Genomic DNA, 26,292 nt, shown 5'->3' on the forward strand with positions numbered 1-26,292 from the left:
CTGCCAGGCATTTTTAATTCCTAATTAATCAGCTGCTTTCCCTCTCTTAGTCAAATTCATTTAATCCCATTGATTTAGTCTGCAACTGGTACTCGGCTCAGCACTGACCAACTATTTAGACAGCTGAAATTGGATTTGGCAACTCGAATTTAAGGTTTATATCTACACTGTCACTACAAGCAATTCTCATGTACTTCAATTGCTATTCACCATCTCATCTTGTGAATGTGTTATCTATGCTCTGCATTCTTTGCAGCGATGCAAAATTGAAGGAAAACTTTGGAGTCAGGTCCCAATCTGACTAACACAGCAGGCAGGGGACTGGCTTTGTGAGCCAGTCTCATACCCCCTGGGCTCAACAGTGTATTCAGTGTGATTCCAGTAAAGTATCAGGCCAGGTTTAAGAAATGGTTAGGGGTCTATGTGGTTGTCCTGGGCACTATAAATCTAAGCAGTTATTTTATTGTTTTGACAGAGCAATGCTCTCGTCAACACCCTCAAATCATTCAAAGTGTACTGGCTGGATCTAGAGCCCCGCACAACCATGCAAGCAGAAAAAAATTGGGAACTGGGTGGTGCAGTGAGAGACACTGGCCTTTCACTTCTGGGATGAACATCTACTCTGACCGTTAGCGGTAAGGATCTTATGTGCAATGATTTGAGTCAGCTTCAATCCAGTTCCGAGTGGGCATGGGCCTAGAACACAAAACAATCCCTAATTTGGGACTAATTGGCAATGTCTCTCAGAGTAAGAGGCTGTGATGCGCTATCAATTACTCATAAAAGACTGAGAGTTAAGAGAGTAACTAAAGGCTTTTATTAACAAAAGAATGAAGGTCTGCCTCGAGTGGTCGACCGGTCCAGAAATACAAAGGGCTGGGGAGCAGTCACCTTTATACTAGGACTTGTGGGAGGAGTCAGCCGAGGCATGTACACAGTGGAATACAAACAGTGGTTTACCACATTCACCCCTTGTTTAAAATTGAGTCCGGCGGGGTGAAGTGTATTAAAAGTTAGTGTATTGGAGTCTCTCCGGAGGTCTTGTCTGCCGCTGTGATCGGCGTGGCGACGGCAGGGGTAGCGGAGCTTCCGGCGTCGAGTCCTGCGTAGGCTGTGGCACAGGTGTGTCGTCCTCGTAGATGTCGAGCGGGTCGCGGGGCCCAGGCCTGCCGTCTGCTGGGGCTGGATATCGGATCGTGGGGGGGGGTGGTAGTGAGTAGTGGGTTACTGCGGCCCCCGAGGGTGCAAGGTCTCTTATGGAGACTGTGTCCTCCCGCCCGTCCGGGTATGCAATGTAAGCATACTGGGGGTTGGCGTGGAGGAGGTCGACCCTCTCGACCAGGGGGTCCGTTTTATGGGTCCTCACGTGCCTTCTCAGTAGGACCGGCCCTGGGGACGTCAGCCATGGCGGTAGCGATGTCCCCGATGTGGACTTCCTTGGGAAGACAAACATTTTCTCATGAGGGGTGGCGTTAGTGGCAGTGCAGAGCAGTGACCGAATAGAGTGGAGCGCATCGGGGAGCACATCCTGCCAGCGGGAGGTTGGAAGGCCCCTAGACTTTAAGGCTAGCAGGGCGGCTTTCCAAACTGTCGCATTTTCTCTTTCCACCTGTCCGTTCCCCCGGGGGTTGTAACTGGTGGTCCTGCTTGTGGCAATACCCCTAGTTAGCAGGTACTGATGGAGTTCGTCGCTCATAAACGATGAGCCCCGGTCGCTATGGATATAGCTGGGGAAACCGAACAGGGTGAAGAGGTCGTTCAGACATTTAATGACCGTGGCACTGGTCATGTCCGGGCAGGGGATGGCGAACGGGAAACGGGAGTACTCATCAATAATATTGAGGAAGTACACATTGCGGTCGGAGGAGGGGAGAGGCCCTTTAAAATCAACGCTCAGGCGCTCGAAGGGGCAAGTGGCTTTTATCAGGTGGGCCCTGTCTGGTCTATAAAAGTGCGGTTTGCACTCAGCGCAGACTTGGCAGTTCCTGGTCATGGTCCTGACCTCCTCAATAGAGTAAGGCAGGTTGCGGGCCTTGATGAAGTGGAAGAACCTGGTGACCCCCGGGTGGCAGAGGTCATTGTGGAGGGCCCGCAGTCTATCGATCTGCGCGCTGATGCAGGTGCCACGTGATAGCGCATCCGGGGGTTCATTGAGCTTCCCGGGCCGGTACAAGATCTCGTAATTGTAGGTGGAAAGTTCGATTCTCCACCTCAAGATCTTGTCATTTTTGATTTTGCCCCTCTGCTTGTTGTTAAACATGAAAGCAACTGAACGTTGGTCAGTGAGCAGGGTAAATCGTTTTCCGGCCAGGTAGTGCCTCCAATGACGCACAGCCTCCACAATCGCCTGGGCCTCCTTCTCAACAGCGGAGTGTCTGGTCTCCGGGCCTTGGAGGGTTCGTGAAAAGAAGGCCACGGGTCTCCCCGCCTGATTGAGGGTAGCGGCCAGGGCAAAGTCGGACGCGTCGCTTTCCACCTGGAAGGGGATGGATTCGTCCACTGCGTGCATGGTGGCTTTGGCAATGTCTTCCTTGATACGGTGGAAGGCTAAGCGGGCCTCTGCCGCCAAGGGAAAAGAGGTGGACTTGATCAGCGGATGGGCCTTGTCCGCATAGTAGGGGACCCACTGGGCATAATAGGAGAAAAACCCTAGGCACCCCTTCAGGGCCTTGAGGCAGTGGGAGTTCCATAAGGGGACACATCCGGTCGGGGCCGGGGCCGATGACTCCGTGTTCCACAACACAGCCAAGGATGGCGAGGCGGTTTGTGCGGAATATGCACTTCTCCTTGTTATATGTCAGGAGTTGGGCGGTGCGGAGGAATTTTTCGAGGTTTGCGTCATGGTCCTGCAAGTCACGGCTGCAGATGGTCACATTGTCCAGATATGGGAAAGTGGCCTGCAACGCATTTTGATCTACCATCCAGTCCATCTCCCTTTGGAAGACGGAGAAACCCCGTTGGTGACGCCAAAGGGAACCCTAAGGAAGTGGTAGAGGCGGCCGTTTGCCTCAAAGGCAGTATACTGGCGGTCCTCAGGGCGGATAGGGAGCTGGTGGTACGCTGATTTCAGGTCAATGGTCGAGAAGACGCGGTACTGCGCGATCTGGTTGACCATATCAGCTATGCGGGGGAGTGGGTAGGCGTCCAGCAGGGTGTAGCGATTTATTGTCTGGCTGTAGTCGATGACCAGGCACTGCTTCTCGCCGGTCTTAACGACCACAACCTGGGCTCGCCAGGGGCTGGTGCTGCCCTCAATAATCCCTTCCTTCAGGAGCCGCTCCACTTCGGTTTTAATGAAAACCCTGTCCCCGGCACTGTATCGCCTGCTCTTTGTGGCGATGGGCTTACAGTCGGGGGTGAGGTTAGCAAACAGTGGGGGGGGTGACTCTGAGTGTGGAGAGGTTGCACCTGATGCGCGGCGGGCAATTTGGGAGCAGCTGGCTGCGGACTGTGAGTGGGGGTAGGGGTCCACCGTACGCCATCGTAACACTTTTAAGGTGGCACTGAAAATCTAACCCCAGCAGGACGGCAGCGCAGAGGTCGGGCAGGACCAGAAGTTTAAAATGATCGTACACGGTCCCGTCTACTACGAGTGTCACTACGCAGTAGCCGCCGATGTCCGCCGACTGGGACTCGGAGGCCATAGAAATCCGCTGGTGCGCAGGCAGGACTGGGAGAGAGCAACGCCGCACCGTGTCGGGGTGGATGAAGCTCTCCGTGCTCCCAGAGTCAAAAAGGCAGATTGTATCGTGGCCATTTACCTTAATGTCCATTGTGGAACTGGCCAGCTGGTGCGGTCTCGCTTGGTCCAGTGTAACGGATGCCAGCGTAGGGGGCCTGCTGCGTTCCGGCTGTCATCCAAGATGGCGGCGTCCATGATCCCCATGTGGCTGGAGGCGTCCAAAATGGCTGCTGTACCGGTGGTTTGCACATGGCCGGGGAGGCCCAAGATGGCGGCCCGCATGGCCCACACGCGGCGCTGCTGGGGTTCGGGGTGGCTTTGGCCCTGCAGACGTTAGCGTAGTGTCCTTTCTTCCCGCAGCCCGAGCAGATCGCGTTTTTCGCCGTGCAGCGCGCTCTGGGGTGTTTTGCCTGGCCACAGAAGTAGCATTTCTGGCCTTGGGACACTGCTGCGGTAGTTGGGCCGTTGCTGTGGTGGCACGGCGCTATGAGGCGGTCCTACCGTGTCCCAGGCTGTCATTCCCCGTGGCGTCCACGGTGCAGAGGAGTAGGCATCCATGCCCCAGTAGGCTGCATCCAATGATAGTGCGAGTTCAGAGGCCTTGTTGAGGTCGAGGTCACTCTGCTCCAACAGTCGCTGTCGGGTGTAATTGGATCTGTGGCCCGCTACAAAAGCGTCCCGGATAAGTTCCTCTGTGTACACGGCGGCCTTTACATCCTTACAACCACAGGCCCGGCCAAGCACAGACAGTGCCTGAAGGTATTCCACGGTCGATTCCCCAGGTTGTTGTTTACGACTCCCCAGAAGGTGCCTGGCATACACTTCGTTCACTGGGCGCGTGTACTGGTCCTTGAGCTTGATAGCGTCCGCGTACGAGGTCGCGTCTTGGATGACTGAGTACACTCGGTGGTTCACTTTGGAGGTCAGGACATCCAGTTTGTCCTCGTCCGATTTGATTGCTGCGGAGGCGGTCAGGAATTTTTCGAAACACTTAAGCCAGTGAGTAAACTTGGTGGATGAGTCCGCCTCCCGATGATCTAAGTCCAGGCATGCTGGTGTGAGGATCTTCTCCATTATAAAAATTTTGTTAATAAAATTGATGCGCTATCAATTACTCATAAAAGACTGAGTTAAGAGAGTAACTAAAGGCTTTTATTAACAAAAGAATGAAGGTCTGCCTCGAGTGGTCGACCGGTCCAGAAATACAAAGGGCTGGGGAGCAGTCACCTTTATACTAGGACTTGTGGGAGGAGTCAGCCGAGGCATGTCCAGGCATGTACACAGTGGAATACAAACAGTGGTTTACCACAGGCTGCAAGGATGGTTGTTGTAAGCAATGGGAAAAATAACACTCATGCAGTAGTCTAGATGTTTATTAACTTGCGTCAAACTTGTGTTGCAATAAGTATTCGTTTTACATTTTATTCTTGTAGATGACAATATAAAATTTAGCCAAATGATTCAAGGATGTTTTGTCCAAAAAGTGTCAAAATTATACAAAACACAGGCCTGTTAGCTTAGATTTTAGGAGTAATGGACTTCCACTTTAAGTGCTGGATTTGAATCTTATCTCAATGCCTTTTCGTTGGTGTAAAAAAAAATGGACAATTAAGAAAATCTATAACTATGCAGCAAGTGCATCAAATCCTTCTCTGCACAAAATGTTAATCTTTTTTCTTTAGAGAAGCGGTCAGACTAGCTGCTTACTTCCAGAAATTTTGTTTTGATTTCAGTTCCATTTTGAATGTGGTTTGTTGCACCTCAGCTCTTTGGAGGACTTCATCTCTGGCCAGGGGGGAGGGGGCAGGGGGGAGGAAAGCAAATAGAACCAGTCATATGACACAGAAGAACACTTTGACAGTTGGTTGTAGAGCACCAGTTTGGCACTCGCACTGTCCAATCATCTCAACTGAGCAGCACTGGATTAACAATGAGTAGCAAGAATTGTGATTCAACAAATGGGAAGCAAAAAATAATACATTTTGTTTAGAAACATAGAAGATAGGAGCAGGAGTAGGCCATTCGGCCCCTCGAACCTGCTCCGCCAGTCAATGAGATCATCCAAATTCAGTACCCTGTCCCTGCCTTCTCCCCATATCCCTTTAGCCTTAAGAAATATATCTAACTCCTTCTTGAATATATTTAATGAATTGGCCTCCACTGCCTTCTGTGGTAGAGAATTCCACAGGTTCACCACTCTCTGGGTGAAGTAATTCCTCCTCATCTCTGTCCTAAATGGCTTACCCCTTATCCTTAGACTGTGACCCCTGGTTCTGGACTCCCCGGCCATTGGGAACATCCTTCCTGCATCTAGTCTGTCTAGTCCTGTCAGAATTTTATAAGTTTCAATGAGATCCCCTCTCATTCTTCTAAACTCCAGCGAGTATAAGCCCAATCGACCCAATCTCTCCTCATACGTCATTCCTGCCATCCCAGGTATCAGTCTGGTGAATCTTCGCTGCACTCCCTCCATGGCAAGAACATCCTTCCTCAGATAAGGCGACCAAAACTGCACACAATACTCAAGGCGTGGTCTCGCCAAGGCCCTGTACAACTGCAGCAAGACATCCTTGTTCCTGTACTCGAACCCTCTCGCTACGAAGGCCAACATACCATTTGCCTTCTTAACCGCCTGCTGCACCTGCATGCTTACCTTCAGCGACTGGTGCACAAGGACACCCAGGTCTCGTTGCACTTCCCCTTCTCCCAATCTATTGCCGTTCAGATAATAATCTGCCTTCCTGTTTTTGCCACTCTCCCATTCTCTCAAGGTGGCACCTAGTCATCCTGCTTTACAGCTCCATATGTGCTGCAACCCTCTTGTATCTCACCCTAGTCCCTGTTGTTCATGTATGAACCTTAACAGAGTATTGGGAAGGGGAAATCACAGCTGAGTCCAACTCCTGTCCTCACCCAATGTACAAATATATGCATTTTTCAGCAAGGGTAAGGAACAGGAGGCTGGCTGTTTTTGCCCTCTCTAGCCTAGGGGTGCTGAGGCAAATTCTAGCATTGCCTATCTCTACCTTGATGGAGGTTAGCTTGGTGAGGTCCATAATCAAATGTGGAACCTCTCTTGCTGTATGGCTCATGGGTGATGCATTTACCCACTGGACCAATTTTGGAATTAATTCCAAACAAATACCAGATTATTTTCCACATTTTTCTTTCTCAACCTGCTTATGTCTAGAATTCACCCTCATATATAACCCCAATTTTTAATGATTTTTCTCAATATGCAGGTTTCCCTATTTGAGATGGCAGGTTGATTCATTCAAACCTCTGCATTGCCACTGGTTCTGGTTATATGGGAACAGTTCAGGTTAATTTGGTCATTGATTCTCTTCCAACCCCACTGAGTAGCCTCCACTTCATCCCTGCCACCCGACAGCACAACCAAAGTTAAGAATTCACCATATTGAGAATCTTACTATATTTTTGTTTTATTACAGAATACAGGAAACTTTCTGGTATCCGGCACTGACGGGACCGAGCTGGTGCCTTACCATCAAAACTGCCGTAGAAACCAGCGCCAATGTTAAAACATACGGAGCTTTTGAGCTCCGTGTGAATCAACAAACCCTGTTGCTTAGCAACAGCTTCAAAACAGTCGGCCGCAGCTTAAAAGCGTCTCTGTAGCTAAGCAACAGCTTCAGCTAGACCTTGCAGAGCCTGACTGGAAAAAAAAAGCAACGAGAAGTAAAAAAAACTTATAGGAAACGGCTCCTGAATTTTGCCGGTAGATAGAGCTTTCCGGATATTTAACCTCCGGTTAAACGAAAGTTTCCTGTACTATTTTCCTCCGAGTTAACAGGGTCGATTTTCTCTACCCTTCCCCTGGGAATGCCCAGTTCCATGGCCACAAGAGTCAAGAAAAAGGGTGGAGACCTGACGAACCAGGTCAACCCCCTGGGTTGCTAACTCTGATTGGACATAGTCCTGGAGGTTTTATTACAGGACCTCCTTTCTCCAACTACCCGCACAGTCGACCAGCATTTTTTCTTATCTCCAATATTTTTTATAACTAATAAACAAAAGAAAATGAAAAAAAAATTTCCAATGCTCCTTTGATTTTTCTCCTGGGTTCCTCACACCAGTGTCAAGGAGATCAACCCTTAATTCCCGGAGACTCCAGGACAATCCTGGAGGACTGATAACCCTATCCCCACCCTTTTTGCATTACCCTGGGATTTCCAGGAGTGGTGGAAGGTGCAGGGCCCAACAGAGCAACTATAAATGAGTTTAGAGTTCCCAGCTGCAGGCTGATATCATCAAAGTAGGCCTTTTTAATATAACCACCGACAGCCCGAAGGTCCCAATCTCAGAATCTCTCTGGCCTGCAGCTGTGCCTTCTACTGTGCTAGGCCTTGCCAGGAGAGAAGCCTGCACTGGCAGTACCCCAGGCTGTGTAAATGGTCTGGAATAGGGAATCCCGGCCATCTTGGGCCCACACAAGAGCAGCACACTTTGGGCGCACTGCTTCTGTCCAGCACTGGGACGAGGTGGAGGCCTGTCATAATATCTTTAATCACAAGGTTATTAGTATTCTTGCAAATTTAGTACAGCGCTGATTTCAGTATTTATTCCATTGTTGTATACATTTTTATTCCTACTTGTTTTAAATGTGTTTTATCCTGTAGATTTGTGGAGGAGACAGACCATTCCTTGCACCCAATGACCTCCAGAACAAACACTTGGGGCTTCGAGAGGAAGCTGTCAAATTATTCCGTGGAGTTAAGAAGATGGGAGGAGAGGAATTCAGTCGTCGTTATTTACAACAACTGGAGAATGAAATTGACGAGTTGTACATAAACTACATAAAACACAACGATAGTAAAAACATATTCCATGCCGCTCGCACACCTGCCACTCTGTTTGTGGTGATATTTATTATGTATGTAATAGCTGGAGTGACAGGATTTATTGGAGTGGACATTATAGCCAGTCTGTGCAACATGATAATGGGGCTGGCTCTGATCACTCTGTGCACATGGGCATATATTAGATACTCTGGAGAATACAGAGAGCTTGGAGCCGTCATAGACCAAGTAGCAGGAGCCTTATGGGACCAGGTAAGTGTGTTGCTGATTTTTTTCTATACTCTAGTACAATTAAATATTTCTGTGATAAGTCTTTTGCTGTTTACATGACACTGAATTACCACAAACAGCTTTAAACTAGAGATGTAGAATGTTTCTGTACAGTCTGCAACAATGTAACCTTCCTTTTCACACAGAATCACAGAAACCCCACAGTGCAGATAGAGGCCATTTCGGCCCATCGAGCCTGCACCGACACATATCCCACCCTATCCCTGTAACCCCACGTATTTAATCCCCCTAACACTAAGGGTCAATTTATCATAGCCAATCAACCTAACCCGCACATCTTTGGACTGTGGGAGGAAACCCACGCAAACACGGGGAGAATGTGCAAACTCCACACAGACAGTCGCCCGAGGCCGGATTCGAACCCGGGTCTCTGGCGCTGTGAGGCAACAGTGCTAACCACTATGCCACTGTGCTGCCCGTGCAGTACTGAGGGAGTTTATATTTGAATTATCTCATTAAGAAACTTTGAATCTTGGTTTAACATCTCATCCGAAAGGAGACACCTCCAACAGGGCAGCACTCCCTCAGTACTGCACGGAAGTGCCAACCTAGATTTTTGTGCTCAAGTCTCGAGTGGGACTTGAACCAACAACCTCCTGACTCAGAGGCGAGGGTGCTACCAACTGAGCCACAGCTGACATGGACAACAAATATTAACTAATTTTTCTAAAATAGTTAATGTAGAAATATTTTCTTAACTGTATAATTTTTTTTTTACACATTGAAGATATTGCATTTACTTCAGTGGGTGTGGTGTTGGATTTCCACCCATATGATTGGAGTGAATTTCAAATCTCAACTGGCCTTGTTGGAAAGGTTTTACCAATTCATTTTGGGCCATTTATTTTATTACTGGGGAAGCAAGGTGAAGGGCTAAGGCAGGTCACTACCAGGGTGAAAACAGTAGAAAAGGCGACAAGATAAATCAAGAAGTAGTGGTTAAGTAATGCTAAAGTTTGGATCTGAAAAACCTGTAAAAGCTTAGAAGGAACAAGCGGGGCACCTTCAGAGGAGCAGATAGTATTGATGAAAAAATTATGTATGATTGCTATAGAGAGAGAAATCGGAACAGTAGAGATCTTACAAAGCTAGGAGACAAAGGAAATAGAGTAAAACTACACTTTAAAAAATCTAATTTGTTTACTTAAACCCGTACCATAAATATCTTTTTGTAAATGCAGTATATACCAAGTTAAGGATGTCTGTTTTTGTATTTGCTGCTTTTTAAAATCTGTACTTAGATTAGCTTTCTCCTTTCAACACTTTCTCTCTCCTTTCTGCAATTCCATAGGGAAATACTAATGAGGTAAGCCTTCATTTTATGTGCCATCTTGCAACAGGCGGAGCCATAAAAACAAAAGAATTTCATCGTGCATCAACCTTTTGCCTGTATTGTTTCAGGGATTTTATTTTGTCATCTTCAGCTGGTGCCTACTGGCAGATAAACATTTTTACTTTACAAATTCTGTAAAACATGTTGGTATTTTTTGAATCCTGTGCAATGTCTGAAAATTGAACACTTATATTCTGCAAATTTGATTACTAGAATGAGTATTTTCTAATATCCTTTACTACAGTTAGGTTCCCTTCTATTTTATGTCAGAATAACAGAAATTTCATATAAATTTTGTTTCTTAGTTTCAGAACTATTCAGCTATAGGAGTCTATTGAGTTAATCAGAAGTATGATTTATTCTATAAACCACCATTGCATTTCAATGGTAACACACTTAGACATTAGATTAAGTGAATGGAATTTAAAAACTCACCTGATCAAAGTGCAAATTTTAAAATTATGGATGTATTTTTAAAAATCTCCCTTTCTAAATGTATTTCTTTCCTACTTCCCTTCCATAATGTCATCATTCCAAGATGGCAATGATGCAACTTTCTAAACCTGGATCTGCTCTGCAACTGACTGCTGAGATGCAAGAGACTGGTGGCTCACCCTTTGATTCGCCATCTCTTTCTGCCTTTTCCTTGGCCTTTCTCAGTCCAGGCAAAATTTGGGAACTCACCACATCAGCAATCATGGAGTCAAACTTGCACTAAACTTTCAGTGGTGTAGCACACTGGAGCACCATTACATCACCAAAATTAAACTATTTTACTGCATAGAAATCTATTCACTATTTTTACATGCATCTATTTTTTTTTTTAAGAATAGTACAGCACTCGAGGAGGCCATTTGGCCCATCAAGTCTGCGCCGGCTCTTTCGAAGAGCATTCCAGTTAGTCCCACTCTTCTGCTCTTTCCCCAGATCCCTGCAATTTTTTCTCCTTCAAATATTTATCCAATTTCCTTTTGAGTCTGTATTCACCACCCCGTCTGTATTCACCACCCCATCAAGCAGTGCATTCCAAATCCTAAATTTTGTGTTTTGGTAATCCTGAGTTCAAACAAACAGTATTGAGAGAGAAAAACTGCAAACATTAGAAATCAAAGGAAAAACAGAAAATGTTGTAAGTACACAGCAAGTCAGTCAACAACAGTGTACTTCCCTCCCAGAGTACCAGTGTACAAAGATGAGTTAGTAGCCACAGCAATAATCTTATTGTAAAGTGGCTACATATCAAAAGAGGTGTTCTTACATTAACAAAATAACCCAAAAGCTAGAAGTAATTCTGTAATCATTATGATTGCAGATAATTGGGTTTAGAACAGTTCTGTTAGTCACCTTAATCAATCCAGTTTAGAGACACAGATAGCTGAATTCCCAGTTGAGAGAGATCATATTGTAGCATTTTTTCCTATTTTGAACACCTAAGGCTGAAAACTGCAACAATAGTCAGGGCACACTTGGTAAAGTGTTTAAATATATTATATAACAGTACGATTAATGGATAATACATGGACATTTCAAGCTGATAAAAGTATGTAAAAATTAGATTTTTAGGCCTAAATTGTTATGAAACAAATCTGAAAAGATATTATTGTAAAATGAATAAACAGCAGCTTAGGGTCACTGTCGTTGTCCATCTTTTACTATCCCCTCCCACTACCGGATTCATTAAGCATAGGTTTTATTTCAAATTTAAGAGTAGTGCTCGCTTAGTGAGGACCTCGATATGAAATAACTCCCATTACTGAACCTCCATTTTAAGCCAAATGCCACAAACTGTATGAACTCAAAAATTTAAAGTCAATTACTTTAGTTTTGATATCATAAAGAAAAATGTATGAGAAACAATACAAAATAAAGCATTTGTATAGACTCATTGCACTTGGAGTAAGAGAGTTTTGTCTTATGTAATCTTTACAGTATGGAAAATTTAGTTCATCTTATTTGACTGACTATAAAGGAGGGATAAATTATGTACTTAAGCACTTTTACTTACTTCACTTCAGCTGGAGGTGAAGCTGGTACTTCCTGCCTTGAATGTGTAGACCATTGTTGGCCAGCAGGGGGTGCTGAAATCATTAATTCAGGACAGGCATGAATAAAGAAAGATATCAAGCAAGCGAGCATCAATTTAGTGTCTCTAATGATGGTTTTCCAGGTTTTCATTTGGCATTTTCTTTCAGAGTAACAGAAAGCATGAAGCTGATATCTTGATGTTATTTTTATCTGAAGATACCCTGTTGATAGTATAATAGATTCAACAAAGGCATTTGGTGTAGGCCTGTATAAACATCCAGTATTTGTTTTCTTTTAAACTTTTGCCCCAATTATTTTATTCTCCCCTCCTATTTGTTAGCAAAGCATCTGCCCAGCACCTCTCCAGCCACACAGTGAAGAAGATGAAGAAGAGAGAGTCAGGGGTCCACCCAATGTGCTGTGCCACTGCATCAGCCTAGTAAATAGATTTAAAGAAATACTACAAAATAGTGTATCAATCTTATGATGAATAGCAGTAATAGTCCTCATCTATGCTATCTTACCAGAGGTTAAGACATTCAGTATCTCTTTGATTTGAAGAAAAACACATTTATATCCAGGACCATTTAAATTGGCTAGATGTCTTCCCCTCCTAGCAAAACAAAAAACAAAATTGTAAGCCCCAACACTCCATGGAAAATTAATTTTCCTAAAGAAACCTGGCAAGTCAGATCTGTTCTGCTTTGGAGTTACAATAAGTTAAAGTTTTAGTGTTTGTAAATGAAGACATCCATTTCCACTATGCCTATAAACCTGGATATCAAGCAAATGAAAATGGCATAATCATTCAGCGTGCATGTAGAACTCAGGTAGAGCAGCTATATCAACACAGCACACCCGCTAAGTGTCTGTTTAAAACAGAATGTGATTGAATCATGATTTGAACTCTCATTAATTTCGTTTTAATGTTTCTAAACTGACTTAATGCTTCTGTAAATAGTGTTGATTTAACATGCATTTGATGTAGTACTACTATCATGGTTTCTCTAAGCATAATGAAAGTTGTTTGTGTGTCCATATAGGCTCTTTTCAGGCTATATGATGCTGCTACAAGCCACAGACACATATATCACCACACCTTCCCTGCAGCACAACCAGAAACTAATGCAGACACCAGGAAGAAAAAATGATTCGACTGGATTCCTCTGCTGCACATTCACAAGGGAAAATTTTCATTCATTATTATTGTGCATTCCCATGCCACTAATCCAAAAGTGCTATATAAATGGAAAGCCAATGATAGCTTGTAACTGAATGAAATCACGTATCAACACTGAACACTGTGCTGGCTTTCACTTCTAGTTATGTTGCAAATTGTACTGTAAAGATGTGCTAGTTTGCATGATTTTGTTAACTGTTGATAAGAGTCAAATGTTCTTCCATCAAGAATGTACAATGTAATTTTTTTTAAATCATTTTAAAGAGCAATTGGTATTTTTTCATTCAACAGAACATTTGTCTTCCATAAGAACTTTAATTTTCAATTTAAGTATTGCACATTTAAAACATTTACTATTTATTGAATGTTAAAGGTTAAAACATGTTTTAAAATGCAAAGTTTTCTTTACTGTCTTAACAGATCGCAATACAGTATATTTTAAAAATCATCAGTTTTGCTCATAGATAGTCAAATGTTTTCACACATGTAAAATAAATTTGTTTTATTACTTTATGACAGCTGTCCTTAACAAATCATTTTGGATGTGTCCTTATATAAAATATTCAAGTCAGTTTTAAATGCAACATTTGCTTCAGTTTAAGGCCAAAAATAGCAGCCAGCAAGAGCAGATCAATAAGTTAGTATTGCTTTTTGTGAGAGCACAAACGCACAATATATAAAATCTAAGTCGCATAACTGCTCAATTCTTTAAAAAAAAAGTTCCTGTTTTCATCCTGTAGATTATGGCTCCTGTGCATAAATGAAGCCCTGAATTTCGAGAGAGCAGGTTGTTTTCTCTTCATGCAAAATAAAAACTCAAATCATCTGAGTCTAAGATAAAGATATTTTATGTGCGCGATAAATGGGGCAGAACACCTGGTTGGAAGTGCTTAAAATTTCACCTCCCTCACTCCCCAAAGCAATTTTAACTTCTTGTGATGAAAGTACACATGTCCAGGTTTACAGGAAATCAAAATTGAAGACCAATCTCCAGGTAAAGAGTTCTGCAGTCTGGTGCGGTTTATTTTCTGGCCTGTTCATTGCTGCCAAAAATCTTTGTAGACTTTAAAATCTATGAAATCTCGTATGCAGCCAATTTCCATGGGAGGCGTTTGCTGAAATTCACGATGAAATATGTGATTTCTATACTTACCAGTAATTATTATAATCCTTAATCTCTCACTAGGTAAAACTCAGAAGCACCCCCCCAACTTACCTTAAAGCACAAATAATGAGAAAGTAATTTTACAATAAAATCAACTGTTCATGATTAAGAGTTTCTTTCTCATTCTATTTGTGCTGTGCCTCCTTCACGAGATGTTAAACTGAGAATGTGGCTGCTTGTTCAGGGAGACAATAAAGCAAGTAAGGGCAAGTTGTTAGGGTTGCTATTCTGGAAGGATGAGATTGATTGGTCTGAAGAGTGTTCTTCATCCAAATATATTTTAAAGAATTTGATAGACACTTTAAACAGTTCTACCTTCTCTTCCCTCATCAGTTTCTTTTAAACTTTTTCACTACTTTCTGTTGCTCACTATTCATTCTTACCAATTACTTTATTTTTTTGTACATACCCTGTTTACATTATTGCTCATCTGAGTTTGTTTTATTTACTCACTGCTTCTTTTACTCACATCGGATTCTTCCTCCACTTCATCAATTCTGTTTTATAAAACTATTATTGATCGTTGCAATAACATATCCATGGACCACTAACTGAAGCAGCTTTGTACGAAAGGTTCCACGAGAGGTAGATGTGGGGAATGAGTAATTTAGCAGTTCTTAATCATATAAAGAGTTAACAGTAGCAGAAATGCTGAAAGCATGTCACATAACACTATTTTCACAAAATGTATTCTATATGAAGAACTAATTTTAGAATACTCATTTACAAATTAAAATGGAACCTTTGCCTCAGTTTCGTAGAATCAAACCATTCAGTAGCACACCTAATACCAATTTTAAAATGATTGCACTGAGGTTTTAATTATAAAGTAGTAGCACTGATAAAAGTTAAATTACTTTATGGTATCTAAGCTGTCTCTGTGGACAACATATGCCAGCTCCTTTAGTATTTAAAAAAAATATAATCAAACTTGAAATAATTGTGCCTGAATATCCATGTCATTTTCAGGATATAGGAAATACTAGAGAGAGATTTATAAGCACGACTTATATGAACTGTTTGCATTATTATGACAAAATGTAATTAGCAGAAAATGATAACATTCTGCAAAGATTATGAAAATTGTGCCATTTTTTTCTTAGATCACATCACAATCTGGATAGCCTCTACATGGCTGCAAATATTGCAAATGTGCCATAAGGCTTCAAAGCCTTGAGACTTTGGGGCCGAAGAATACCACATCCCTGAACATTTATATTATAAATTTCAAAGACGACGATTTAACAGAAATACTACTACTGCACTAATTTGAGTTTGTTTATCAGTTTAAGTCAATACAAATATATCCCCGGGCATTCCTGGAGAAAAAAACAAACTGTATTTGGAGCTCTATCCGTATTCCTACCCAATTTAATAGGTCCAGTTTAAATGGCATTTCAGATTGTTAGCGGTTTGTATTATAGTGTAATGTCATTCTTTGCACTTTTTAAAAATTCATTTTAAAATATGCAAGCTGAAATCCAGTTAAATTCTAGCAAATATTGTAACGATACTGCAAAAAAAAACTGCAATTTATTCTTGCCTTGTAACTGTTTAAATCATTTGATAAATAAATACTTAGTGCTATAGTGATCATAACTGGTATGCCAAATGATTTAAAACTTACTATGAATACATTACACTTTCAATTTATAGGTTCAGCTATGTGTATATTTCTTTATGAAAACATTAAAGTTAGTTATTCTATTTATCCATTCTCTCCCTCTCTGACCAGTACACTTCAGCTTCTCTAGTTGAATTAGTTAATCCACATTTATCAACAACAAAAAATCACACTATTCATGTCACTTCAAGCCCTATATAACAAAATAACCAATATTTCACAAAATCTAAGTCTTGGTAGCAGGTGATGCAAAGTTATGCAATGTTTTGCTCTGTGGACTTGACCTCATTAAGAACTAGATTGAGATTTTCCAAGATTATTTCAATCAGAGCCCGTTGAGCCACCAAAGAGGCAATAGCCATTCTGAGTGACCCTTGGCTGGATTTAAACCGAGCTCCCAGAGGTAAAATGTCAGTGAGCAAACCTGCTGGCACTGTAGCATTCCTATTGTTGGGCAATTTTTTTTTACAAAATATACCAGTATCCTGCCAGATTGCAAACACGATTCATTTTCTGATGCCAGATACAGACAAAAAAACCATAGTTACCCTTAAGAATAAATAAAACAAGTAACCTCCACATCAAACCTTATGCTTTTAACTTATTAGGATGAGAATGAGGGATAATAGATTCTTTTAAAAATAGAGCTGTAGTTGGCAGGGTAGGGGGGAAAGAAGGGCGATTTCTCTAATAGCTCAGAGGTATTTGTGTCTCCGAGCCCTACAGACAAGCTTTGATCCTTAGTTCATGCTGTGCCAGTGATAGGGTTGATATAATTGGCTGCCAGAGCTCCCACTTCCACCATGTGCTGGTCAGAGTAGAACTAGAAGGATATTTCAGATGAATACGTGGCTAGAAGATGGTGCAAGGGGGAGGGATTCAAATTCCTGGGACATTGGAACCAGTTCTGGGGGAGGTGGGATCAGTACAAACTGGACGGTTTGCACCCAAGCAGGAACGGGACCGATGTCCGAGGGGGGAGTGTTTGCTAGTGCTGTTGGGGAGGGTTTAAACTAAAATGGCAGGGGGTTGGGAACCTGTGCAGGGAGACAGAGGAAAGGGAAGCAAGAATAGAAGCAAAAGACAGGAAGGAGAAAAGCAAAAGCGGAAGGCAGAGAAATCAAGGGTGTAAATCAAACATGGCCACAGTAAACAATAATTCTAAAAGGTCTAAGAGTGTTAAAAAAAAAGCCTGAAGGCTTTGTGTCTTAATGTGAGGAGCATTCATAATAAGGTGGATGAATTAGCTGCGCAAATAGATGTAAACGGATATGATATAATTGGGATTACGGAGACATGGCTCCAGGGTGACCAAGGCTGGGAATTCAACATCCAGGGGTATTCAATATTCAGGAAGGACAGGCAAAAAGGAAAAGGCGGTGGGGTAGCATTGCTGGTTAAAAGAGATTAACACAATAGTAAGGAAGGATATTAGCTCTGATGATGTGGAATCTGTACGAGTAGAGCTGAGAAATACCAAAGGGCAGAAAACATTAGTGGGAGTTGTATACACACCCCCAAACAGTAATGCTGAGGTTGGCAATGGCATTAAACGGGAAATTAGAGATGCATGCAATAAGGGTACAGCAGTTATCATGGGTGACTTTAATCTACATATAGATTGGTCTAACCAAATTAGTAACAATACTGTGGAAGAGGAATTCCTAGAGTGTATACGAGATGGTTTCCTGGACCAATATGTCAAGGAACCAATTAATCCTCTCATTACATAATACCCAGTCTAAGATGGCCTGATCTCTAGTTGGTTATTTAAAAAAGGTGGTAGAGAAAAAACAGAGAACTATAGACCGGTAAGCCTGACATCGGTAGTGGGGAAAGTGCTAGAGTCCATTATAAAAGATGTAATAGCAGAGCACTTGGAAAACAGTGACAGGATCGGACAAAGTCAACATGGATTTACAAAAGGTAAATCATGCTCGACTAATCTACTGGAATTTTTTGAGGATGTAACTGGTAGAATAGATAAGGGAGAACCAGTGAATGCGGTGTATTTGGACTTTCAGAAGGCTTTCGATAAGGTCCCGCATAAGAGACTAGTGTGCAAAGTTAAAGCACATGGGATTAGGGGTAAGGTACTGACTTGGATAGAGAACTGGTTGGCAGACAGGAAGCAAAGAGTTGGAATAAACGGGTCTTTTTCCGAGTGGAAGGCAATGACTAGTGGGGTACCGCAGGGATCGGTGCTAGGACCCCAGTTATTCACAATATATATTAATGATCTAGACGAGGGAACTAGATGTAATATCTCCAAGTTTGCAGATGAGACAAATCTGGGTGGGTGTGTGTGCTGTGAGGAGGATGCAGAGAAACTCAAGTACAATTTGGACAGGTTGGGCGATTGGGCAGATGCAGTATAATGTGGATAAATGCGAGGTTATCCACTTTGGTGGTAAAAACAGGAAGGCAGATTATTATCTGAACGGCAATAGATTGGGAAAAGGGGAAGTGCAACGAGACCTGGGTGTCCTTGTGCACCAGTCGCTAAAGGTAAGCATGCAGGTGCAGCAGGCGGTTAAGGCGGCAAATACTATGCTGGCTTTCATAGCGAGAGGATTCAAGTACAGGAGCAAGGATGTCTTGCTGCAGTTGTACAGCTCAGCATTCAACACTATCGTCCCCAACAAGCTGGCCACCAAACTCCAAACTCTTGGCCTGAACACTTCCCTCTGCAACTGGACCCTGGACTTCCTAACAAACAGACCCCAGTCTGTCAAATTAGGTGACCACACCTCCCCCCCCCCCACCCCCCCAACCCCGACCCTGAACACGGGGGCCCCACAAGGATGTGTGCTGAGCCCCCTCCTCTACTCCCTCTTCACCCACAACTGTGTGGCTGTTCATGGTTCCAACACCAAGTTTGCGGATGATACCACGGTAGTAGGCCAGATCACCAACAACGATGAGTCAGCCTACAGGGAGGAGGTCCAGCATCTCGTGAAGTGGTGCGCTGCTAACAACCTGGCCCTTAACATCAAGAAAACCAAAGAAATCATTGTGGACTTCAGGAAGTCCAAAGGCGGAAGTCACACCCCCATCCACATCAATGGGGCTGTGGTGGAAAGGGTGGACAGCTTTAAGTTCCTCGGAGTCCACATCACGGAAGACCTCTCCTGGTCCCTCAATACCTCCTCTCTGGTGAAGAAGGCCCAGCAGCGCCTATATTTCCTAAAGAGGCTGAAGGGATGTAACCTGTCACCCCGATCCTAACTTTTACCGCTGCACAATAGAGAGCATCCTGACAAATTGTATCACAGTATGGTATGGCAGCTGTAGCTACTATGACTGGAAAGCCCTGCAGCGGCTAGTCAAAACTGCCCAACGCATTACCGGCACCCGGCTACCGACCATAGAGCACATATACCAGAAACGCTGTTTACGGAGGTCACGGTCCATCATCAAAGACCCTACTCACCCCAGCCACAGTCTGTTCGCCCTCCTGCCATCTGGGAGATGCTACAGATGCATTCGCACCCGTACGACCAGATTTAGGAACAGCTTCTTTCCCAGGGCTGTCATCCTACTGAACTCCACAAATAAACTCTAAAGCCTGCACATCTGCCAATGCACTTTATTATGGTTATGTTTATGTTAATATACTACAAGCCAAATGTATGTTGAATGTTTAAATGTCTTAATCTAAATGTACTCTCGGGAGCCGCAAGCCTACATTTCGTTGTGCTGCACTTGTGCACTAACAATGACAATAAAAGTTGATTTGATTATTGTGTGCAGTTTTGGTTGCCTTATTGAGGAAGGATGTTCTTGCCATGGAGGGAGTGCAGCGAAGATTCACCAGGCTGATACCTGGGATGGCAGGAATGACGTATGAGGAGAGATTGGGTCGATTAGGCTTATATTCGCTAGAGTTTAGAAGAATGAGAGGGGATCTCCTTGAAACTTATAAAATTCCAACAGGACTAGACAGGCTAAATGCAGGAAGGCTGTTCCCGATGGCGGTGGAGTCCAGAACCAGGGGTCACAGTCTAAGGATAAGGGATAAGCTATTTAGGACTGAGAGGAGGAGGAATTTCTTCACCCAGAGAGTGGTGAACCAGTGGAATTCTCTACCCCAGAAGACAGCTGAGGCCAATTCATTAAATATATTCAAGAAGGAGTTAGATATATTTCTCAAGGCTCAGGGGAATCTAGGGATATGGGGAGAAAGCAGGGACAGGGTACTGAATTTGGATGATCAGCCATGATCGCATTGAATGGCGGAGCAGGCTCGAGGGGCCGAATGGCCTACTCCTGCTCCTATATTCTATGTTTCTATGATTCTATGTTTCAATTGCTATGCATTAAACCCTGCTGGAAGTGCATGAGGATAGGCTCGGACGCAACTATGATGCCTTCCCCAGTAAAATAGCCTGCCACATCATTTACCATCAAGGCTTTCACATGAATAATGGCCACTTGGGGAGGTGCTGGAGGGCAGTGTTCGTAAGAAAGTAATGAGAAAAGGCTTTTCAATCCTACGATACGTCTGTGACCTATAGAAAAAATGTTGCTCTTTCTACGCCAAATCCTGCACTGTTTGCATGTCAACTATTTTAAATATGCTAACCAATTCATGTTGACTGCACTGATCTTCAATGGCACCACCATTAGAGTCCCCCACCAGCAACATCTTGGAAGTCACCATTGACCAGAGGCTGAATCAGACCAAGCCATATCAGCACCACAGTTACAAGACCATGGTAAAGGCTGGGTAATCTGCAATGAGTGGTTCACTTTCTGACCCCTCAAAACCTATCCCATCCTCTACTTGTCTCAAATCAGGAGCGTGACAGAATATTCAGCACTCGTCTGGAATGGATGCCATTGCAACAACGCTCATGAAGGTTGACGCTATCCAGGACATTGCAGTTGGCTTGTTTGGTGCCCTGCCAATGTCCTCAATATCCATCCCTTCATCACCAGCGCATTGTGGCTTTATGTATGAGCGACAGAAACTGATCACTGTTACTTCAATAGTACCTCCTTCCCATGCAACCTCTACCACCAAGAAGGACAAGAGCAGCATCATCCTGAATTGAAACATAGACCACCATTCCTTCATCGTTGCCGTGTCATTATCCTGGAATGCCCGAATACCATCACAAGGACTGCAGCGGTTCAAGGCGGCTCGCCCCCTACGTACAGCACCTAGGGATGGGTAAAGCCTTGCCAGCATCCTGAGAACAAGTAAAAAATGTAATGACTTGGCAGCTAAGTATCATTATTGTTTTGCGAGACCCTCAGGCACAGCATCACCTGCTGCCTTCTCAATGTTCAGTCTCTACCATGTGGGGTTTCAAAGTGCACATTTAGTTCCATGCTTCTACCTTAAAACATAACTTACAATTCACCTTCCCTCGTCCGTCATGCATTCTTGCGATTTGAAGTCTTTCCTCCCATGCCCTTGTGTTCTTCCAGTTGCTATCATAGCCCTCCATTCTTTCAATGCTGACAGTATACAAGCATCAAGATTCAGAGCCTTACAGCCAATTAACACTATGCATTCTTTTTGCAGGAAAAGACTACCCCATAGAGGGAATAGCAGTCTATCGGGGATACTCCCATAGACATCAGAATTTGAACCCAAGGGGAAGAGGTAGTCAATTCTGGAGACACTTTGCCAGAGTGGGTGACGGGAAGAGGTTGGAGCTCCTGTGCCCATCGTTGATGACTGGTGACAATCTGCATCGCTTTTCTGCTCTGCAACAGTAAAATCTAGAGCGTATGTTCTATTGACAGTCCGAAATGTGACTAAACACCATCACTTTTGTTCCTCTTTCTTTCCAGAAGCAGCAGAGCAGAGAAGGATGAAGACAAAATAATACACAAGACCCCTCTACTTTTGGCAACATGGCCACTTACTTGTCTTCAGTGCTCAGCCCACTCAGAGCAGAAACCTGGCAGATGCAGGGCCCAGCCTAAACTTTGCCCCAGCCCACAGAAGCACCCAAATAAGACCGCTACCCCAGGAATTTCAACCCCTAGTGTTTTGGCTACTGAGTTGTTGAAGGTCCATCCATACAGTAGGTCTGACCTATTGTTTCAGGGTCAAATATCACACAAATGCACAGATAAAAGTACAAAGCTCCATTGCACTAGTGTCAACGAAGATTCTAACAGTGCCGGACAGGAAAAGACCCTCTGGTCCATCCAGCCTGTCCCATACAATTGTGACACCATGTACATCACAATATATACACTCCCACCCGAAACCAGATGGTTTCCTGGGAGGCGGAGAAAAACCCAGGCAAATTTGGGGGGGGGGGGGGAAAAAAAAGAAATTCCTCCGACATCCTTAGGTGATCAAAATTAGTCCAGGAGTTCACTCTGGCCCTGATAATTCTATTCAGTACCTACCTTTTGTACGAAGTGATCCTTGCCAAAAACAAGTCCAGCTCTTGCTTGAAGTAATTTAGTGAATCGGCGTCCACTGCCGAGCCGGGAGCCTGTTCCAGAGGTCCACTGTTCTCTGGGAAAAGAACCACCTCCCGATATTTAACTTGGATCTGGCCTTACAATTGCGACCAATGATCCTCCCTAACATATTTAATTGGAACAAACGGTCAACTCAAACACAATCTATTTCCATCATCTTATAAACCTTGACCAAATCAGTAAAGATCAGCCCTGACAGATAGGCAGGATCGTCGACCTAGCCCATATATCCAAACCTGAAATCAAGGGTTGAATTATTTAAAAAAGAGAAATTAAAAGGAATTCAGTGCAGGATAACCCTTAACTGATGGAATGTGGATAATAGTTATAGTAGCTTCAAAGTGAGGGTGTTCAAACTTTTGTCTTCATAGGCAGCATACCACAGATCCTTAAATATAAACAGAAAATGCTGGAAATACTCAGCAAGTCAAGCAACTTCTGCAGAGAGAGCGAGAAAAACAGGAGTTAATGTTTCAGGTCAGTGACCTTTCATCAGACTGATGAAAGGTCAAGTTTCTCTGCTAACGGGTCAAACCCGAAACGTCAACTCAAATTTCTCTCCACGGATGTTGCCTGACTTGCTGAGTTTTTCCAGCATTTTCTGTTGTTATTTTGAGTATTTCCAGCATCTTGTTTATATTTCAGATTTCCAGCATCTGCAGTATTTTGCCTTTGTACCACAGAAACTTGATGGCTACATATAAAGTTTAAATCCATGCTCATTAATTTGCATATTTCTCAAGTTGCTGATACCAACAAATCTTGATGTTCTAATTTAGGATTTGTCTATTGATGGGGCAACACTAAAAACATCTTTCCAAATGTCCAGGCCCACAATATTTAAATAAAACTAGTAAATCAGAAATAAAAATGCAACTAGGACTGAGCTGTCTGGACTTTGAGCTTGATTGCTCGGACTCAATCTGCAGCTGTTCTAGTGCACCCTGGAATTAAAACACTGGCCTTTTTCACTGGTTTTCATGGTCTGACTGAAAATAGGTAGCTAGAAAGATCTTGAGCAGTTTTTGTTAAAAGTAGGATTACTTCAAACAATTTTATTAAATTAAGATTACTTGCCATCAGTATGGTTGTCTTCGTTCTTTGAAACCAGTTTATCATCCATATACCTTAATAAAGTCCACCATACACCAGCACACCATCCACGGAGACAGTTGAAGATAGCATGCACTATGTAATCTGAAAGAAGTTGCTAATTGTTGAGTGTAAATAAGTGGTGCACTGTAGCCACTTTCCCTTGCACAATACTGCCATGGAGAATGGGAATTGCTGACAAGCTGCAGCTAACTGTGTAGTGACAGGAATGAACAACCAAAGGCAGTAGTAATAATGTCACTGCACTTAAATTTAACTGCTTTATTCAGTTGGTTGCAGAGACTGTATTGGAGCACTTGGGAGGTTGAACGGGTTTGTGACTTATGCTGGAGGAAGCTGCACAAATCCTATGGGACCTGAACCCTCTCTGCACCATCTCCTACTATTGGAGATGCTGTGAACGTCGCTCGGCCGGGCATCATTCTTTAAACACTCCAGAGTGCTCTTTACCCAAACATGGATAGATCTGAAACTGATCCAACAGCGATGAACTTCAAATAGGCCAATACTGAGGTGTGAAATTAAGAGCATTTATTGGCCAAAAAAATATAAACTTTGGAACCAGGAATTTCATTAATACTACACAATGAAGTTTCAAAAGATTTTACAGGACTAAAGAAAGACTTGCATTTCTATAGCGCCTTTCACAACCACCAAACATCCCAAAGTGCTTTACAACCAATGAAGTACTTTTGGAGTGTAGTCATTGTTGCAATGTGGGAGTATAAGAACTGTATACTCCAAAACAGTATTATTTGTAGTGCACAATAGAAAAGTGTGTTTTTTTAAATTATATTTTCTCCTTGGGTATATATGGCAACAGTTAATATAGCCGACGATGATAGGACCCCTCTCCCCAAAATAGATGGCAATTTCTAACGGATTATGGAGAATGAGGAATAAAAGGGACACTTATAAAAAGTTTATTGAAATTTTTATGTGGGGTTTATACATATTATTGCACTAAATAAAAGAATTAATAAATAGCAATCTGTATACTACTGAATTGCTGAAACCACATACAGTGTGAAATTTCAATCTTCTATTTAAAGCATGGCATCTATGAAAATACACTCCTGCTAATCAGTTTATAATTTGTACAAAACATTATTACAGTTTGTACAAAATGCTTCAGTTCATAGATAACAAGAGTCCAAATAAGCCTTATTGTATCCCTGATTTATTTGCAAGAGAATTCTGAAATAACTTGTGTCTGGTCAGTTTAAATAAACTGCTTGCTAAACAAGCCAAAAAAAAAGCCACATTGCACCCAAGCAACAATGCTGTCTTCAATGAATGCAATATGTGGAGCCAAAGTAATAAAAGGACAAAAGGAGCACAGTGGAACAGCAAACTGATTATATTTATGATTTTAAACTTGTCATCATGACTATCATTAAAAAAAAGTTGGCATATAACCATGCCATTATATCAAACATTGCTTCCAATGTTCACAAGAAAACCCTTGGGAGTTTGGCTTCATATGTAAACACAAACATATTACAGTTCTCTTACCAAGTTAGTGTTGGATGCTTTAGCTTATTTCATGAAACATAGTCAACAATCCACGCTTAAAGCTATACAAGCAGACCTTGATGTCCGTTACAAAATTGCTGCTTCTGGAGCAATATTTGTACTCTTACGTTGAGGCACATACTGCACAAAGACTTGGTAAAAGAGATAAACCAACGTACAGTATACAGAAACAAATTATATGCAGAATGTTCTGTTTAATTGGTCATAATGTTGAAATTGAGGCAAGATTACCTCTTCCAAGCTGAACTTTCCTTCATCATTGGAAATGCAGCAAAAATGCAAGTTTGCATTAGAAAAAGATGTTTTATGAAGTAAAACAATTTCTAGTGTTCACATACTTAGGCTGTCAGACATTTGCTGGAAAATTCTTGCCATGATGTTGTGCATACCACTGCTGCCTTTGCTTGCGATTTTCAAGTTCTGTCAAAAGCGCTTGTCTATAAGCCTCATATGACTTCACAATCCTTTCCAATTCCTTCATGAAGAGCAGTTTCAGCAATCCTTGGTAAGCGTCCAAGTCTGCTAGTTGGAAGAGCTCCCACTTCAGAATATGATCATATCTGCAATGGTGATAAAGACCAACAGCAACATTAACTTTTAGAAAAGAGCACATCCCTCACCTTAACACACACCATACTGCAATTTAAAGTTATTCAAATATAGGCAAGTGGGGGAGTGGAAATGCATTGGTAAAAGAAATACACAATACAATAACACACTTGAGCCATCATTAGATGCAGCTTGTAGTAAAGCCCACATTCCAAAATACACACACACACACACACACGGCACCATCCAATATCTCATCTTAGTGACTGTGAAGTCTGAACAGCAAGCGCCAGCAAGTTGTTCCACTGGTAGAGCAAAATCTGATCCTCAGCCAGATATCCACATGTCTGCACTTGTGACAGGAATTGCTTTGCAGCAATCAGGAATGAAAACCTTGGTTTATTGTTTCTTCTTCTCCAAACATGACCATAGAAGCCAACTGAGCACGGTGACTGCCACTTTGGCCGAGTACAGATGGATATCCCAGTCCATATGGCTCAGCTAAACACTACATAAACTCT

General features: G+C 42.9%; 2 protein-coding genes across 6 annotated transcripts in view; one reads left to right on the plus strand and one right to left on the minus strand.

Moving 5' to 3' along the window:
• Nucleotides 1-13,844, plus strand: part of atl1 (atlastin GTPase 1) — an 81,811-nt gene extending 67,967 nt beyond the window's left edge. For 2 of the 3 annotated variants that reach the window (XM_086003155.1, XM_086003153.1), the window contains 3 exons: nucleotides 8,323-8,754; nucleotides 10,085-10,099; nucleotides 13,195-13,844. In XM_086003155.1, coding sequence (XP_085859281.1) covers nucleotides 8,323-8,754; nucleotides 10,085-10,099; nucleotides 13,195-13,302 — 555 coding nt within the window. In that variant the 3' untranslated portion in view covers nucleotides 13,303-13,844. The remainder of the gene's footprint in view (nucleotides 1-8,322; nucleotides 8,755-10,084; nucleotides 10,100-13,194) is intronic. The other variant, XM_086003154.1, reaches the window with a different exon arrangement.
• A 10,749-nt stretch (nucleotides 13,845-24,593) lies between these two features.
• sav1 (salvador family WW domain containing protein 1) overlaps nucleotides 24,594-26,292 on the minus strand; it is a 38,501-nt gene continuing 36,802 nt past the window's right edge. For 2 of the 3 annotated variants that reach the window (XM_086003156.1, XM_086003157.1), the window contains exon 5: nucleotides 24,594-25,782. In XM_086003156.1, the coding sequence (XP_085859282.1) occupies nucleotides 25,569-25,782 (214 nt within the window). In that variant the 3' untranslated portion in view covers nucleotides 24,594-25,568. The remainder of the gene's footprint in view (nucleotides 25,783-26,292) is intronic. The other variant, XR_015080236.1, reaches the window with a different exon arrangement.

Source organism: Somniosus microcephalus, chromosome 12 (assembly GCF_052327205.1).
Source record: "Somniosus microcephalus isolate GS21.2 chromosome 12, FLI_Smic_1.0, whole genome shotgun sequence".
Taxonomy (NCBI): domain Eukaryota; kingdom Metazoa; phylum Chordata; class Chondrichthyes; order Squaliformes; family Somniosidae; genus Somniosus; species Somniosus microcephalus.